Source organism: Macaca fascicularis, chromosome X (assembly GCF_037993035.2).
Source record: "Macaca fascicularis isolate 582-1 chromosome X, T2T-MFA8v1.1".
NCBI lineage: Eukaryota > Metazoa > Chordata > Mammalia > Primates > Cercopithecidae > Macaca > Macaca fascicularis.
The window spans coordinates 115,971,973-115,990,133 of record NC_088395.1 but is presented as its reverse complement, the minus strand read 5'-3'; the positions used below and the strand labels follow the sequence as shown (position 1 = coordinate 115,990,133).

The window sequence follows — 18,161 nt, the reverse complement described above, 5'->3', positions numbered from 1 at the left end:
CAGCACCCCTACTGCCTTTTGTATTCACTCCAAATGCCTTCATTTGGCTCTCAGGCCCTCTCACCTTCTGCTGCCATTCTTCCAGCCACCCGCCCTCCCCCACTTCATCAACCCCACTTCTCATTTCTCATTATTCCTTAACAGAGTGCTTCTCTTCAGCCAAGCTAATCTGCTTACCACCACCTCGCCCCCCCCGCCGCAATTTGCTCCTTTCTGCCTCTTGTTCTTTTGCACATGCTGTTCTTTCTCCCTGAAAAGCCCTTACCTTCTCAGCTCCAGAAAGTTGCATCCTTGACCTTCCTAACAAGCACATTTAAAATTTAACTTTTCCAGGAAGTCTTCCTGGATTAATTTGCTCAGCTCAGTTTTTTTTTTATTAGTTTGAACCTGATGAAATTGCCAATATCTAACTGTTTTTGATTCACAGAAATGGTAACTTTATATAATTCAATCTAAAACACTCTTCCTCCAGCTTTTGAGTACCATATTTCTATTGTTAAATTACATTTCTTTATATATTGCTTACAGTGCCCCCCCAAGAAAAATTTCTGACATTCTCACTGCCATAAACTCTGAATGCAGAAATAGTCTTTTGTCTCTGATGGGGCCTGAAATGAAGCAGAGCACACGATGGGTGTTGGACTTTGACCTTTACTGGATTCATTTCCCTTTACTATATAGTGGCCCTCATCATTCCCTCTCTTTTATTGCAGTTAGGGGTGCATATGTCTGTGTTTCCTACTGGTCTGTGAACTCCTCAAGTTTGATTCATCTCTGGCACCACCTCTGCACCTAGCACAGTGTGTGGTACCTAGTAGACCGTCAATAAATATTTGCAGAACTGAGTTGAAGGAATTGTTGCACCTTTTTGCACTGCAAGGAGCAGGAAGGTTGGTGTTCCTCTAATCCTTTTAGAGGAGACCTAGAGAAAGCAACTTGTGAATCTCTTAGCCCCAGCACAATCAAATTACCAGACACATATAGATCTCAGCAAACAACAAATCCATGGCAACCAGTGTGGTAGCACACTTGCCTTTCCCTGGAAACCTGCCAACTGCTACTTGCAGGCTCAAGAAAGCAAGCACCAGAGAATTTCTATACTTTTAGCTTCTGCGTCCTTTCCCACATTGCTGCTGTGTCTGCCTGCGTGGTTCTGGGGTGGAGAGAGTAGTATGTTTTCTCTGTTCATAATTCCTTAGAAGAATAGATTCAGACCTGGGGGAATGGGGGGCACTAGCATGGCAGTCTGTCTAATAAAAATATAAGGCAGTCAATAAAACAGTACCCTCTGAGCCCTTAAGGGCATTGCAGATGTCGTCAGTTAATCCTCCCTGCATTCATTACACAATGCTTTCTTTTTAGAGCTGCTGTGGACTGCCCCTGAACTGTTGAGAACCCCAAGAGGCGGCAGGTTAGGTTCTTTTGCAGGAGACGTCTACAGCTTTGCCATTATCATGCAAGAAGTGATGGTCCGGGGTACCCCATTCTGCATGATGGATCTGCCTGCTCAAGGTAAGCGGGAGGTGAGAAAAGGGCCCCAGGGGTCCACCATGGCCGAGATCATCAGACCAACTCAGGCTGTCATGATTTTCCAGAAGAGTGTTAGTGCTAACAGCCTGATAGTCTGCAAGCAGCTCAAGTTATGTACAGGTGGGACTTATAGCCAGACAGCTTTAGACATCTGGAAGAAATTCCCCCACCCAAGAAGCTGGTCTTTTTTTCAGACTGTGACATAAGCCAAGGGCCTACAGGACTGATGCCAATCCTTTTTTTTTTTTTTTTCTTTTTAATTTCACAGTCCCCTCTACTCCTTTGAGACACTCTGCCAAGTATTTTAGTATCCCTCATGATGCTTTTGGATGTCAAGGCCCTACCACTGTTTCCCTGTGACATGCCCCAGGCTTCCATCCTAATCTCCCACCAAGACACTTGGCTATTAGGCAATATCCATCAATAATGACAAAATCAGTAGACAAAACTTTGAGGGGAAACAGGATATCTGTATATTCTCAAAGTATGAACCCACAAGATACTTACAAATTGCAAATGGAAAAAATAGAGTTTACAAGTAGAGGATCCTGTAGACACCACCTTAAGCAAGCGATCGAGATTACCAATAATAAGCTATTACCAGTAATACAGCACACCCATGTCATATACCCATTGACATGATACACTAAGAAGGGCACAATGTCACCTTGGTGTTATTCCTAACAACAACAAAAAAATACACAACCTCAATCTAATAATGAGAAAACTTTAGACAAACCCCAGCTGACATTCTACAAAATAAGTAGCTAGGACTAATCCAAAGTATCTAAGACAGGAAAGAATGGAAAGACAGGAAAAGAATGACGAACTATCACAGACCAAAAGAGACAAAGACAGTAATTACATGCAATATGGGATCTTGAATTGGATTGTGGAACAGAAAAAGGACATTAAGGGAAAACTGATGAAATTCAAATAAGAACCTTAGTAATATTATTGTACAAATGTTAATTTCCTTTGTACTATGGTTCTGTAAGTTATTAACAATAGGGGAAGCTGAGTGAAGGTGTACAGGAAATTGTACTATTTTTAAAACTTTTCTAGAAGTTTAATTTTTTTCAGAATAAAATATTTTAAAAATGAAAAAGAAAGAAAAACTAAAACCACTTAGCTAGGCTGTGTCCCACTCAGGGTTCCACATCATTCCTCTACTTAAAGCCCTCCAACAGTTCCTCATCACTTGTTAAGTGAAGGTGAGACTCCTCCCATGACATACAAGGCCTTTCACAATCTGGCCCCTAGCTACCTCTCGAGGCTTATCTTCTGTCACCCTCTATATCCCAGCTAAACCACATGACTGGCAGGGCCCTGAAAGTATCATGGTCTCTCCCATCTCTGTGCCTTTTCACATACTAGGAGGTGGAATTTTCCCACCTCCTCCCAACCTTGCCTCATCCAACTCATGTCACCTTCTCTGGGAAACCTTCTTTAGTGTGGGTCAGGTGCCTTTTCTGTACCCACAAGTGCCTGTCTCAGCTAGAGCACTTATATTGTTTGCCATTGTTTATTGCAATTGGACTGTGAGATCCTCAAGTGCATGAATCATGCTGTGCCTAAGCAGAGAGGTGGCCCATTCATCTTGATGGTGTTCTGAGAAAGGGACAAAGACTCCATCTGCCAGAGAATGGATGAGGCAGTCAAGTTTCAAGGAGTACATTCTCATGGAATCTGTTGTACTGAGAGCACGATGCTGTAATGGAGGAACCATTACTGGTACAGCCTGACCTGGGTTAAAGGAACGGAATGTGTGATGTCACAAGGAACTGCGAAGTCAGAGGCAACAACTGGAATTCTTTTATGGAGGCAAGGGGCTCGTATCAGGGGTAAAGCGGCACTGTTGGAGTGTTATAGCCAATTCAGGAATGGGAAGGTCACACTGGTGGGGCAAGCAAAGCTTGGTTCCTGATGTGGCAGTTAGAAAGTTAGAATTGGAGGTGGTGGGGAGGGGACTAAAGATGAGAAATGAGCCTGAAGAGATAGGACAAGAGCCTGGATTTTACTCTGTGGGTGATGGGGAGTCATAAAAGGCTTTTGAGCAAGAAAGTGACATGACCAGATCTGGGTTTTAGGAAAGGTTTGGAGAAGGGTAGGTTGGAAGCAGAGAGATCAGTTTGAGGCCCAGTGTGGGTTGCTGGGGATATTGAGAGATAACGATTTTTTTCCCCTGCTGCCAGGGAGTTTTCTTTTTGTAAAAAGGTCAGTGTGACTGCTCCAGACCTTTTGTCACTAATGGCTGTTGGGTCTGAATAGGGAGTCTAAGAATTCCCAGTTGAAGTCTGAGACATTTGGAAGCAGGACAGTGTAGCAGATTGAGATTGCCTGGGTTCAAATTTGAACTCTGTCACTCTCTAGCCATGTGACCTTGGGTAAGTTACTTACTCTCTTCATGTCTCAGTTTCCCTAGCTATAAAATTAAAATAAGAGTGCCTACCTCACCTGTTTGTATGTGAGAATCCAGTGAAATAATGCATGCAAAGTATTCAGCACATTACCGGTATATAGGAAATATTCTACTGGAAGTGGAGTTCATGGACCATCAACCAGGAGGATCTTGATGAGGCCTTGAACTGTTTACTGTAGTTCTTAATTCCCTTTGCCTAGACACAAGGTAGAGACCTGGACCTGGGCTGGGCCTGGGCTTGTAAGGAAAGTTAAGTGGGTCTATTGTGGGGATTGGATGGCTTAGATGATTGGGGATGGGTGAGGGGAGCCAGGTCACTGAAGTTAGAGCATTAGAGTTGACATCAGATAGGCAGTATCTAAAACCTAGCAGAAACAGAATAAAGTTGCACCTAAATGATACCAAGAGTCCAACTGATTAATATCTCACTCCTCCCCCATTGCCTGATGCAGCTTTTGCTCAAATATAATCTATATTCAGGTCACCTAAGGAGAGAGCAAAGGAGATGGCCCTTCTGTGTTATCTGCTAACCTACCCCCATTCTTGGCTAAAAGTCAGTTATCTTTGCCAAATCTTGGTCCTTTTTTCCATGATTTGTAAACTTTTCTCTTCTTGCATCTGGACAGAAATCATAAACAGACTTAAGAAGCCTCCTCCTGTGTACAGACCAGTAGTTCCTCCTGAGCATGCCCCTCCAGAATGTCTCCAGCTGATGAAGCAGTGCTGGGCTGAGGCTGCAGAACAACGACCAACGTTTGATGAAATATTTAACCAGGTAAGGACTCTGAATCTTATCATTGCCCAGGAGCCTTCCTGAAGTCAACCTACACAAGGCTAACTCCTTGGTCCTTGTCATATTGTGGAAGGAACCTCTTGCAAGGGGGAAGGGCACTCCTCTCGGAGAAACAGCCTGGGTGTGGCTACTTTGAGGCTCTTGGTGCTGGAGTGTCATCAGCACATCCTCCAAGAGCCCAAAGATTGGTTCTAGTGTTCTTCTGTGTCTGAAGCTCTGTTCCTGACCATCCACAATCTGACCTAATCAACCTTTCAGAGATGGAATTGAACCATTAGGCATTTGTAAGGCAATGGCATTGAAACTATTAGATGATGGGTATCATGGAATAGATGGGGCTCCTCACAGAGCCATGTTTACTTTGCGGATACCAGAGAACTCTGGTATTCAACTCTGGTATTCAACTCTGGTGTTCAAGATGGAAGAAAGAGAAAGTGCAAATGTGGCGTGCAAAAGCAGGAAATTCCTTAAGTTCCCAGGCAATGGGGTACATGAAAAGCGATAACCTTCCTCCTTAAGATACTGAATTTCTAAAGAGGGTGATTCTTTCCCTAGAGGTGGAGATTGAAAGGGGAGTGAAGGAAAGGACAGAGTGGGCCCTGCTGTGGAAACTAAGGTGCAATTCCAATGTTGGAGCATGCGGTTTAGGCTTTGTTGAAATTACAGGACACCAAAACTGAGGGTGCTCACCATGAGTGCTGTGTCAGCTCTGGCAGAGAGGCTTTTGTGCCTGGCTGGAGTACAGCACTGAGATGCTTTATGAGTGGCAGGTATCTGAGGCGGAAAGAAAGAAAGAGTTGAATTGAAAGCCTGAGGGGCCCTGCTTATGAAGTCATCCGTGTCCCCAGCTAACAATGCCTCCATTAGCCCGGCTAAGTTTCTTGAGGACACTCAAACAGGTGTTCAATAGTATGGAAAAGGCGAAGGACCATGAAGGTCAAATTTCTGAAACCTTACCATGAGGCAGGAGAAAGAGCATTTGCCCCTGTGTTGATGCTAGAGATGTTATTTCAGAAGGCAGCAGAGAAGCCAGTGATAGATAGGGGGAGTGTACATCATGAGACTTTCAAACAAGACATTGCTATAGCTGCCCTCACTAAAATGCTTCAGTGGAAGTTTAGGCTGTCTGATGACAAGGCTAGCCTCCTAACTTCCTGCAGTTAATAACACTTAAGTGGGAGGAGGAGGAGAGGGAGGTTCCCTGGGTTAGGCAATAGGGGGAGCCCAAAGGATCTAAACTGGCTACAAGGTTATCCCCAGGACTTTGATGAACCTGCGGATGTGAACCAGGCTCAGAAGGGAAACTCCTAGTGTTGGCCTTGGGGCATTGGGTGCTAGGTGGAGCATGTGTGGCCCAGCTATATATAAAAGGTTCACTGGGACAGAGCCCTAGATGTCTGCTTAGCAAAACCGCCTCTGATTTTTTGTTGTTGTGAACACAGTCATGTGCATGTTGACTATAACAGTATAGAGGGGCTACCCCTCATGATTCTAATACTATGCCTAGCTCCCTGTTACTGTAGATAGACAAGGTCCCAAAAAGGCATATTGAAAATTCATGACATGCAGGCATCTCTAAGGCATTAGGGCATAGAATGGGGGCAAAATCAGTTGAATTTTACATCACTCTGACCGAAGGACAGGTGCTAGAGGACACCCCTATTCTTGGACCTCCATGGTAAGAAATAGGGGTTGATTTTATCATGTGGATCTTGAGCCCTCTGTAAGAGGTCAAGGAGCCTCTCACTGTTCAAAAACTGGCAACACAGTGGCATTTGAGGATAAGAATGATTTAGTAGACTGATGATCCAGAAGAGTAAAACGGCACTTTCGGCCCTCTTTCCCCTTACCTCACACACAACTGGCCTGGGCTCAAGACCAAATCCTGTTGTCTTAGAAGTGGCTACTATGCATATAATAGCATCTCAGAACTGAAGGAGCCTGCTCAGAGCACTTTTGCTCAGGCTTGAAAGAACCAGAAGTGTAGGGGAAGAACTACTGGTGTGCGGGGATGGGGAGGGGGCAGAGGTGCACTGGAAGTGCCCTGTAAATGGGTCAGGGTGACAGTGAGGATGGGTGGTGACTTTTCCTATTTATATCTGGGTTCACCTTTCCTGCCCTGGCATTTTAGTGGAATGGATTTGTGATAAGGGGACCTGCTCCATCATCTCTGAGTTTGAGGAATAAGCATTTTCTGGTTCCCTTTTCTATTTTACTTCCAGTTTAAAACTTTTAATAAAGGGAAGAAGACAAATATCATTGATTCTATGCTTCGGATGTTGGAGCAATATTCTAGCAACTTGGAAGATTTGATTCGGGAGCGGACTGAAGAGCTGGAAATTGAAAAACAGAAAACGGAAAAGCTTCTAACACAGATGCTACCGCTGTATGTGAGAACACCTGAGGAGTGTGAATCTTTATAACAGTGTGTTCTGTTAAAAAAAAAAAAAAAGAAAGAAAGAAAGAAAAAATTACCCATCAACTAACTGCTCCCTCCCCTTGTCCTGCACCCTCTAGTGGACTTGAGTCACACCTTCAAATCAAAGTAAAATTGGAAACCAAGGGAGCAGAGCACACATCCTAATTTCCACTACCTGTAGATCATGCTGGTCATTTAAGTTTTTGTGCCTTGATTTTTCTGTATATCACTTCGTGACTTTCCTAGGAGGTTGACTGATTAAAAGAAAGCAGTTCTTTGAGCTCCTGGAGGAAAGTAGCAAGGTCGTTTTTCCAGGTCTTTCCTCTCTTAGCTGAAAACCTTATCTGTTGCTAAAATTTCCAAGTTTTCCAGGGCACCTTACTTATTATGTTGTAACGTGATCTTCTAGGATATAATTAAGGAAACTAACCTCATGAAAGGGCAGTCACCTGGGAGCATTCCCCAGGTGTCTGAGTTAGGCGTTTAGAGAGCTGAAAAACCTCCACATGAAGGCACAGACCAGGTTCATCCAGTGCTGTATTCCAGCACCTGGCATAGTTCCTGACCCATTGTAAGCACTTAAAACTTATATGTAGAATAAATGAACGAATTAATGTTTTCATCAATGTAACACTTTCTTCCTCATCATTTATTAGCAGTGATTTTTAGAGGTTTATTTGGTGTATTTTTAGCAGGTGGATGTGGCATGAAGGGGGACCAGTGTCATCTTAGGAATAGCTGTGTCTGCTTTTCAGATCAGTTGCTGAATCTCTCAAAAAGGGCTGCACAGTTGAACCTGAGGGCTTTGACTTGGTCACCTTGTACTTCAGCGACATTGTGGGCTTCACAACCATTTCAGCCATGAGTGAGCCCATTGAGGTGGTGGATCTTCTGAATGACCTATACACACTATTTGATGCAATAATTGGCAGTCATGATGTCTACAAGGTAGGTTAATTAGCAGGAAAATATATTCCATAGTGAAATTTTTACATGAGGCCCATCCATGTGTATTCCAAAATTGAAGAATAAAATTTATGGAATATTGTTATTTAGGAATAAAAAATTAAATAGTACACCCCTTCCCTTGGTATGTCACTGGAAATGAAAGCCAGGTAGAATGCATGTAATTTCCCAATTTACAAAATAACAACTTTCAACCCAGCAAAAGATTGCCAGTCAGATTTCTTTTGAACTTTTTTTCTAGAATTGGGACTAAGAAGATGTTGGGACCAAGAGAGTTATTGCACATCAGTGGCTGAGTACTCATAGTGTAGGCAGTACTGTACTAGGCACTGAAGGGGATAAAGAGGAAGTATTGGTGTTTTGCCCATAGTTGGTGACTGCTACAGAGTTCTTGGTAAGGTTTGTGTAGATCTAATACATGCTATAAAAATTTGGTCTCCTCCTTCAGGTACTGTTTTATACGGGAGAGAACTTGGCATTACAGCAGAGAAATATTAGACTCAAGGCTCTTTGGGATTGCTACAGGGTAACTGAAAGGCTGCCTATTGGTCTGAGGTCTGGGGAAGTGATTAATTGCGGGGTGGCAAGCCCCTGTTCCCACCTTCTCTCACTCCTCCAGCCTGTGAATTGTCACTCTATTAGAGTTTGCAAAATGACTACATTGACTAATTTTGGTGCCATGCTTCCTTACCTTTGTTTACATATGTTGTCTTGTCTCTAGGCAAAACATGACTAAAAATCTCAAAGCTGTGCAGGGACATTTCTACGTTGTCTGCATCATGGATACTTGTCTTATTGAAGAAGAAAGATGCCCCAGGCATCCTAAACTTTAGACAGCTTCTCTATCCCAGGACCAAAGTAGAGCTGGAGAATGAGTAGCTCCATTCATTGGATTCTTGACAGTAGTCTGAAATGTTCTAGCTCTCAAATCACACACAAGAAAGTGTGTTTATCTCAGATTAGACAGGGCCTTTTCAGGTCAGATAGGGAGCCTCAGGGCTAGGCCAAGCCACCTAAATAGGGCTCAGAAATAAACATCATACCTGTCAATCAGCAGGAGCTACAAGCTAATCAAGAAGCACACATGGAAACCACGATGCAGGAAAAATCCATGGAATCAGAGTACCTGTCTTAACTTGTTGAACTCAAGCAGCCTGAAGAGAAAAACAAATCACTGAAAGCTAATTCAGTTGAAACTAAAATCAAAGATGATTCAGCGTGGGCTGTAACACAGCTACCAGTTTAATCAATCCAGCTGATTCTGTTCAGACAATTGTTGGGGGTCTTACCAATAGGCTATTAGATATTTTGGTACTTAATGGTTGCAGTAGGGAGTTAATGGGCTGTTCCCAGAACAGAGCAAGGCTATATAAATCCAAAAATGAAATTTATTTTTTTCAGCCCTGTTTATTAAAAATGACACAGTGCAAAGGAAATAAAAATTGAACCAGCAGCAAATGACCAAACTCATTTGTATTTTCATTTTCTTTACCTGTAAAATTTGAATCACGCCCCCTGGTACTTGATAATCTGAAATGGAATGGATAATCTGAAATGGAGGGCTACTATAGAATTGTGAAGTTAGTGATTCCATTTCAGTTCTCCTGCCAGTATCTGCATCTCAATCGCACCCCTTTCTAAACCTCCTTTTCCCTCTCAGCATCCTTATGTTGACTGATAATTTCCACAGCAACCCACAATTTTCCACAGCAGTCTGCACACCAAGACCATGCATGCCCATGCTCCCTGCTCTTCTAATCTCCTCATCCATATCCTTGGGGCCTCCTGGGTGACTGACTCATCAAAGCTAAAGGGTCAACCACTAATCTCTGATAATGGCCAGCCACTGACTTTCCCCTTCCATATAGCATTTACATGGTAATCCTTCCCTCCTGTGTGCAGGCTGGCATGCCTACGTGAGGGCAGGTATCCATTCCTCAGATTGCACAAGGTAAGGGAGACCTTGGATGGAAACATTTTGAGGCAGAAAGTCCTATAGATTGAAAGGATCATTGTTATTGGCTATAGAAATTCATGATGAAGAGCCTATTGCTGATTGCTAAACTTCTTTCTCTGGAGCTGAATCATACCCACAGTTCCAAGGCTAGTTTCGAGACATACCTATTTGATAATGATGATGATGATGATGGTGATAGCTTGAACTAAATATATATTATCTAATAGGCAGGTTTTAAATGCTTTGACATATATTAAATTATTTATTCCTTGGAAAACCCTATGAAGTTTTTACTATCATTAACACTATCGTACAGATAAGGATACTGAAGTACAGAGAGATTAAGTGATTTACCCATGGCCACACAGTTTGCAAATGTTGAATCTTAAATGCTAACCAAGATGGTATAACTTCAGAGTTTCATGTTCTTAACTGTTGTATTCTGTGGGTGCATTTCTCCAGGAACACATGGGTTTTAACTGGATTCAAACTTGTAGTAACACAGTCTGACTGGCACATTTCATAAAAAGTCCCTTCAGCTTAGTTATTTTCTGGATTTACCGGAAAAGTTTCAACTTACTGGTTATCTAAAACAGTGAGCACACTTCTGTGGGGAAGGCGAGGAGCATAGATTTCCCTTTTTTTCAAGTGTCCAGCCCTAACCATCCTCTGCAAAGCAGTTGAGGGCCAGTACTGCTGCTCCTCAGGGAGGTAGTAGTAGGAGAGGAGGAAGTAACTGGTGGGAAGAGACTAATTTCTTATACCCAATAGGCCAGCAAAACTAACTTCATCATACTAGCAAGGCAAAGCAGAGGGAACAGGCTTGTTCTTCCTTTCCCTTTCCCTATATTTTCCTTAAGGCTACCCTAGCTTATTTACCCCAAATAATCTATAGAAACGTTTGCTGGGAAGCATCATAGCCACCTTCTCCTAAGATGCTCCCCCATGGACACCCTAGGGACAGTCCTAGAAATCTCCCTTTTCTCTTCCCCACAAATGTCTCAGAGCCTGGTATTTTTCTAAGGTCAATCAGGAGCCTGTGAGGTAGCTATACTCATTTCAGAATCTCTTGGTGTGGGGCCTAGACTTCAGTATTTTTAATAAAGCTCCTTAAGCAATTCTAACATGCAGCCAGACTTGTGGATCATTGACAGTCCCTCTCTGCCTTTCTCACTTTACAACAAAACCACCTGGCCTCCATTATACCCTTACAGCTCTGTGCTAAAAAAAGCACAAATAAGTTGTTTGCTAATTCTATTTTTCCTAATTCCCAGGTAGAGACCATTGGAGATGCCTACATGGTGGCTTCAGGCCTCCCGAAGAGGAATGGCAGTAGGCATGCAGCTGAGATTGCAAACATGTCCTTAGATATCCTGAGCTCCGTGGGCACTTTCAAGATGCGGCACATGCCAGAGGTGCCAGTCCGAATTAGAATTGGCCTGCACTCAGGTAATAACCAGTTAAAGTAAGGAAACATTCTCATGTGCCTCTAAGAAGACTAAAAAAGAAAGGGAAAAGGATAGCTCTCCACTGATCCCTGGCCACTGGATTATCTAGGTGTCCAGGGCTGCATAATTCCTTTATGCCTACCCAAGTTTACTCTCCTCCCAGTACCTGCACTAACACAGTGGGCAGCAGCTCCTTGTTCCAGGTACTAAACCCTTTTAATCTACCATTTTGGTTAGAGGCAATATTTCCATGTTTGACTATGCTATAAAATCAACAAGTGTATCTTGTAGTTAGGATAATTCATTTAATTAATTAAAATCCCAACTTCGGAACTATTTTCCTCCCATATTCATTACCTACTAGCTCCTCTTGCTTCTGTATCCACTCCCTACCTTTTTCTCTTTGCTCTGCTCTTCTAGGCTCCTTTCCTTCCCCCATCCTTTTTACCCCTTTCCTACCAAACTTCTTTAAAAAAATGAATGACATCCACTGTGCCATTTCTTCACTGTCCAGTCCCTCCTTAGCTCCTTTGCAGTCTGACTTCAGTTCTCACCACTTTCCCCAATCCTTGTCTGCCTTTACCTCTGCGGCATCTGGAATTCATGACAAGCCTCCCTAAAACGCTTCTCAATTGGCTTTTATGACATGCTCCTCACTCTGTGAATGCTGCTTTTCACTTTATTTACTGGTTCTCTTGACTCTTCCTGTTCTCTAACATTTTCTGCAAAGCTCTCAGTCTTGTGATCTCTTTGCTGTCTGCATGTATCACCTCTAATTTATTACTCAACCCACAGCAACCTGACTTTCATTTTCTACCACAGTCTGTGTCTCTATTTGTCCCTTATATTGGTATTCTCCAGTGTTCTGTCATGATGCACTTTTTTTCTCCTCCTATATACTCTCATGGGTGATCTCATTCATACCTGTGGTTTAACTACCACTTGTACGCGAATGACTTCCAACTCCACAGCTTTAGTGCAGTCTTCTCACTTAAGCTTCAGCCTTCTATATCAAACTTCCTGCTGATATGCCCACCTGAATGTTCCACATGGACCTTAGACTCAACACATCTAAAACAGAATTATTTTTTACTCATACAAACTTCCTGCTCTTCTCATATTTATTCTCTATTTTAGTTGGTGGTACCACCATTGACCTAGTTTCTCCAGTTAGTCTTGGGAGTCATTCTCTTTGACTCCTCCCTTACTCTGACCTTTAACATTCAACTAACTACTAAGTCTTGAACACTTTACCTTTTAAATATGTATTGATCTATCTTGTCTCTTCTTCACTCTCACAACCCAAGCCTAGGACACCAACATCTCTCGCCTGGATCACTGCAATAGCATCTTCTTGCTTCCACTCTTGCCCCTTACCATCCATCCTTCTCATAGTCATCAGCATAATCTGTGTTTCCTTGTCTGTCCTTCCATTAGGCTTTAAGCTCCTTGGTGGCAGGAAGCATATCTTACTCATGTTTGTATCCAGAGTTCTTAGCACATAGCAGGTGTTTGATTTTTTCTTTTAGAGAAAAGCCCTCATCTGTCATCTGTGCTTCAGTTTCACATTTCCAACCCCCCTCAGCCTACATTTTCTTGAAGCGTTCACCATTATTTCAAATTTAACATATTTAAAACTTCAAGTCATCTTTTTCCACAAATCAGCATAAACTCACAAGCCCATGGCAATTTTCTCATGGTTGTCAATCAGACAGCCAACAAGTTTGTTGATTCTTTTTATGTCTCTCTTATTACTTCGTGGCCATCCACTTCTTATCATTGCCTCCTTTTAAGTACCTTGTGCTTGGATTACTGCAGCAGCCATCTAAAGGTTTTCCCTGGTTTTACTTTTTCCCCTTTCAGTGCATTTTATATACTGATCTGAGAAAGAAGATCATGTAATTCCTTGCTCAAAATTCTCTAGTGGTTCAAGATCTTCCATCTTGTACAACCCACTTAATCCAACCTTGTCTCCAGTTTCTCCCGAGCCATGTGAACTAGGCAGACTGTTCTCTCTAAGAGCTTCCCAAATTACATGTTCAGTCCCAACCACAGGCCTTTGATTTCTGTCTCTTTTCCACTGTTCAAATCTTACTTACCCATCAAGACCTAGATCAAATCCTACCTTCTCCACTGGACCCTTCTTGATTGAGTCAGGTCCTAATAAGCACCTCCCCCCATTTTCTGAACTATTATAGCACTTCTGTCTGTGCTTCTTGCCTCAGCCATATGTTGTCTTGGGTTACTGCTTAATTGCTTCCTCTTTGATAGTATCTTCTCTTCAATTAGACTATAAATTCCTGGAGAACTAAGACTATGTGTTACTTTTCTTTTTTATTCTCCTTGGTGCTGAGCCATAAAAACAGAGCAGAAAGCCAGGCATGGTGGCTCACACCTGTAATCCCAGTACTTTGGGAGGCCGAGGTGGGAGGATCGCTTGAGCTCAGGAGTTTGATACCAGCGTGGGAAATATAGTGAGACCCCCATCTCTTTTTAGGAAAAAAAATCAGAGCAGAAACCAGAAAGGTGAAGGTGAAGAACTTTCTGGATACTCCCAAACTGACTTTTCAGTATGGCTGCTGAAGTTTTCTCAATTACCTTGAACACTTAACACAGCCATATTAAAATGTAAGAACAAAAAAATTCTAAATGCAAAATATTCTTTGATTATTTATACATACTGCTTTTCCATGCCCCAACACAGACAATTGAAAATGAACTCTATTTGTTTTTAGAATAATTCTCTTGATAGACACAGTTTGGGAGCCAGATAAACCCATGAAAGTCTTTCTTCCAACGCTAAGGCATGAGAAAAATTACATTTTTTTCCTTACAACAAACATGTTTGGACCCTGAGTCCCTGTCCAGGCCTTTTTGGTTTGGGTTTGATACTTATTTGTCCCTGTTGACAGATATAAGCATCTCGAGTGTAACTGTTACTTGGAACAAAGGTACAAATCAGAAGGGCAGTCATGTCTGCACTGTTATAAATGTGCTTTCTTGTAGGGCAAAGAGTTCATTACTCATTATGTCTTTCTTCAGATTCCCAGAGCTATATGATGGCAACTTTTATTCTTTTACAAAGATACATTCCTTCCTCTTTGTACCATTCCTCTATTAGCATTGGGTGCGTACCTGTTGACTGTAATTCCAACCCCCTGCTACTCTACAGGGCCGGTTGTTGCTGGAGTGGTGGGCCTCACCATGCCCAGATACTGCTTGTTTGGAGACACTGTGAACACAGCTTCTCGGATGGAATCAACAGGCTTACGTGAGTACCTAATAGAGGGATGGATAGGATGGCACCATCCTGCTATTGAGAAGGTAATTCTTCTTCACAGACATGAAAGAGAGCAGGGTACTTGATGTTTTAATGTTTTAAAGAAAAATAAAAGATAATTTGAGAAGATTGAGATTTATTACACATTTTCCTGGTCTCTAATGGCAAACCAGTAGGGGGTGATGTTGGACTGAACATGTACCTTTCTTGTTCTAGAAATGAAGCTGTAGCTAAGTGACACCAAAACAGCCACTCAATTTGATAAAAACAACTAAAATAGTATTTTGGGTAAAGAAAAAAATTGGCCGGGCTTGTGGGTTTGTGGGAGTCATGTTGAGAAAAGAACTACATGAGGGACTGACATTTTCCATTTTTCAACTAGTTTGTGGAGACACACTGAAGCCAGCTGCCTCCCAGTTGCCTACTGTTTGCTGTTGCAGTCCCCTTTTTGAACCAGTTAGGACCCCAGGAGTTCTGGCTTCATCAAATAGCCCTCTAGAACTTAGCTAGCAATAATCCCTCAATCCAAGTAGCTTGGAATTCTGAAATAATTTATTGCAACTTCCCTGTATATAAAACCCTTAGCTTCTATCAAAACAGGCATAGTATCAAAGATACCATTTCTTCTCTGCTTCTTTGAAAAGAAAACTGTACAAACCATATGCCATTTGTCTGTTTGTAAGATGCTGGCTCAACTCTTACTTGGTTATTTACTGCCACTACAGAATCACAATGTGCCTTTTGCTTATATCATGGTTGAGCAAAGCATTTTTTATGCTATTATAGGAAGAGCATAGAGAATAACATTAAATTCTATATGCAGTTTTCATGGATTTTATACCAAAAAAGGGAAGAAATCAATTAAGCCCTTAGAAGCTCTAGCTCTGGCAAGAAAAGTTCTTCCCAAACTTCAGCAATATACTCAAACTAGTCCCTGATGTTATGGTGGCCTGTATAACAGTGGGTGGTGCCCTGTCTGACCCCACTTCCCATCACTCATGTGTAGAAACAGGCTTACACAATGGGTCCAGTCTTAGTCAATCTAGCCTGTGCAGCCATGATTAAGGAGGCAGTATGGACCTTAGAAGCTGTTGTCAGAATAAATTTTCTGACATCTGGGAAAGTCTTCAAACTCCTTAGATATGGCAGAGGCCATGGAAGTAGCCATCCAGGAACTGCTGCATGAATATGGCTTTGCATATGATTTTACTCTTAAAGTGCAACCCAAGATGAAGTGACATTTATCATGGAACTGCAATGCAGATTTGGCGCAGTATTCTGGACTGATGTAAGCTTGTAGAAGGCTGAAGTCATATTCTGGTCTGAACCAGGGAAAACTCCACACATTTCACATTGGAAATACAAAGTCGAGACCAGAAATTGAATTTTGAGATTTAGACAGCTCCTTGCCCAGTGATCAGCTAGGAAGAAGAAAATGGAGTGAATCACCCACAGCAGGAGTTTATTAAGCACTGACTGTGCAAGGAAGTTATTGTGAAGCATACAAAGAAGTATACACACATGCTCTCTGTGCTAAAGGAGCTGGTTAATGTGCTTTTCTAAAAGCTAATGACCATGACCCAAATATGACATTAAGCTCCACAACTGAATGGAGATCTGTAGAGAGGTAGCCTCTCCTCACATTGGATATGAAATCAGGATATGTCACACATCTATTAATAAAAACATTATTTCATCAATATCTCCTTTGTGCTCAGTTGAAACCACTGAGATTCTGGAATGGAAGTGACTTGTGACCCAGCCCTGGAGTGATTCTCCTTACCATACAAGTGGATGGTCGTTGGTATGAGCTATCTCTCTTTTAAGCTGTGTGTTCCCTACTATCAAGATTACTGAAAGGTTCTCTGAAGACCAGATGCTTGTGGGATGCACACATAGGACTGGCTAGGAATATACTGGCTGGGCATGTATATTTTAGGAATAGGACAACCTTTTTTGAATAAGGGCTTTGGGTGATCATGAGTTAATGAGGAAGACACAAACAAACAACAGTACTGAGCTATCAAGAGAAAGAACGTCATTGTGAGTATACGCAGCAGAAAATCCTTGCAGGTCTCTCAAGCCGTGCCTTCTTACTCAGGTTGTAATCAGCTTTTTTTTTTTTTTTTTTAAATGATTTTCTCAAGCATGTGTGAAAACTAGCCTTGGACTTTTATTTAAGACTCAACCTCAACAAGGTCTCGCTTCATGGGGTGACAGTTTTTAGAAATGTCAAGGATCTTACCTGAGTGAACAAGTGATTATTCTTCATCAAATAATTACTCTTAGGTTCTAAATAAAATTTTAATGTGGCAGTTCCCCATGTAAATCTCTTATCCCAGATTGAGATCATTGGTTGGAAAATAGTACATTCATGTGTAGACACAGCTAGGTGCCCCCACCCAAAGGTGAGCTATAAATGTACAGTCTTCACAAAATATTTGTTGAAAGAGTTCTTGGCATATTTCTCATTGATGTTTTATTTTTCAGTATAGCAATGTTGAGAGATAATTGTAAGAATGCATATGAAAAAGACATCCTTTTGCCTCTTAAGATATGTAAAGCATGAGAGTTCAGCCATAGTAGCAGCCTGTGAAAGAAGCTGCTGAAGTCAAACTTTCTTCAAATGACGTCACGTTTCAGCCAAGAGCACAGTAGATGCTGGTTTCTCCATCTCGACCTTTGAGTTAAATTAACACCTTTCTATTGCATGGCCTTTCATTTGAGATAGTGTCTAGGAGGCTGATAGGTGCTACAACTAATGCCTTATTTGGACCTGGTGAGGAAGGCAATCACTCCCTCTCCACCTCTTGTGAAACCCTAAGTAAACCTCTCTCAGGACGTTGCTAATGGTCCAGTCCATTTACAAGTGAAGACATTTATTACATTGATATTTTTTTTTTTTTTTTTTGAGACGGAGTCTCGCTCTGTCGCCCAGGCTGGAGTGCAGTGGTGCGATCTCAGCTCACTGCAAGCTCCGCCTCCCGGGTTCACGCCATTCTCCTGCCTCAGCCTCCCGAGTAGCTGGGACTACAGGCGCTGCCACCACGCCCGGCTAGTTTTTTGTATTTTTAGTAGAGACGGGGTTTCACCGTGTTAGCCAGGATGGTCTCGATCTCCTGACCTCGTGTTCCGCCCGCCTCGGCCTCCCAAAGTGCTGGGATTACATTGATATTTTCTCATTAATTTTACCAATGAGAAAGGAGCTCAAATCATGTCTCTCCTTCTTTTGCAGCTTATCGCATTCATGTCAGTCTCAGCACTGTTACAATTCTTCAAAATCTGAGTGAGGGCTATGAAATGGAGCTTCGAGGAAGAACAGAGCTCAAGGTATAATGTCTTTTTG

At 42.2% G+C, this 18,161-nt stretch overlaps 1 protein-coding gene across 2 annotated transcripts in view; it reads left to right on the top strand.

Moving 5' to 3' along the window:
* GUCY2F (guanylate cyclase 2F, retinal) overlaps positions 1-18,161 on the top strand; it is a 106,051-nt gene that overhangs the window by 72,525 nt on the left and 15,365 nt on the right. For both annotated transcript variants that reach the window (XM_065538787.1, XM_074029754.1), the window contains 7 exons: positions 1,363-1,512; positions 4,579-4,727; positions 6,968-7,131; positions 7,920-8,116; positions 11,366-11,536; positions 14,708-14,806; positions 18,051-18,145. In XM_065538787.1, the coding sequence (XP_065394859.1) occupies positions 1,363-1,512; positions 4,579-4,727; positions 6,968-7,131; positions 7,920-8,116; positions 11,366-11,536; positions 14,708-14,806; positions 18,051-18,145 (1,025 nt within the window). The remainder of the gene's footprint in view (positions 1-1,362; positions 1,513-4,578; positions 4,728-6,967; positions 7,132-7,919; positions 8,117-11,365; positions 11,537-14,707; positions 14,807-18,050; positions 18,146-18,161) is intronic.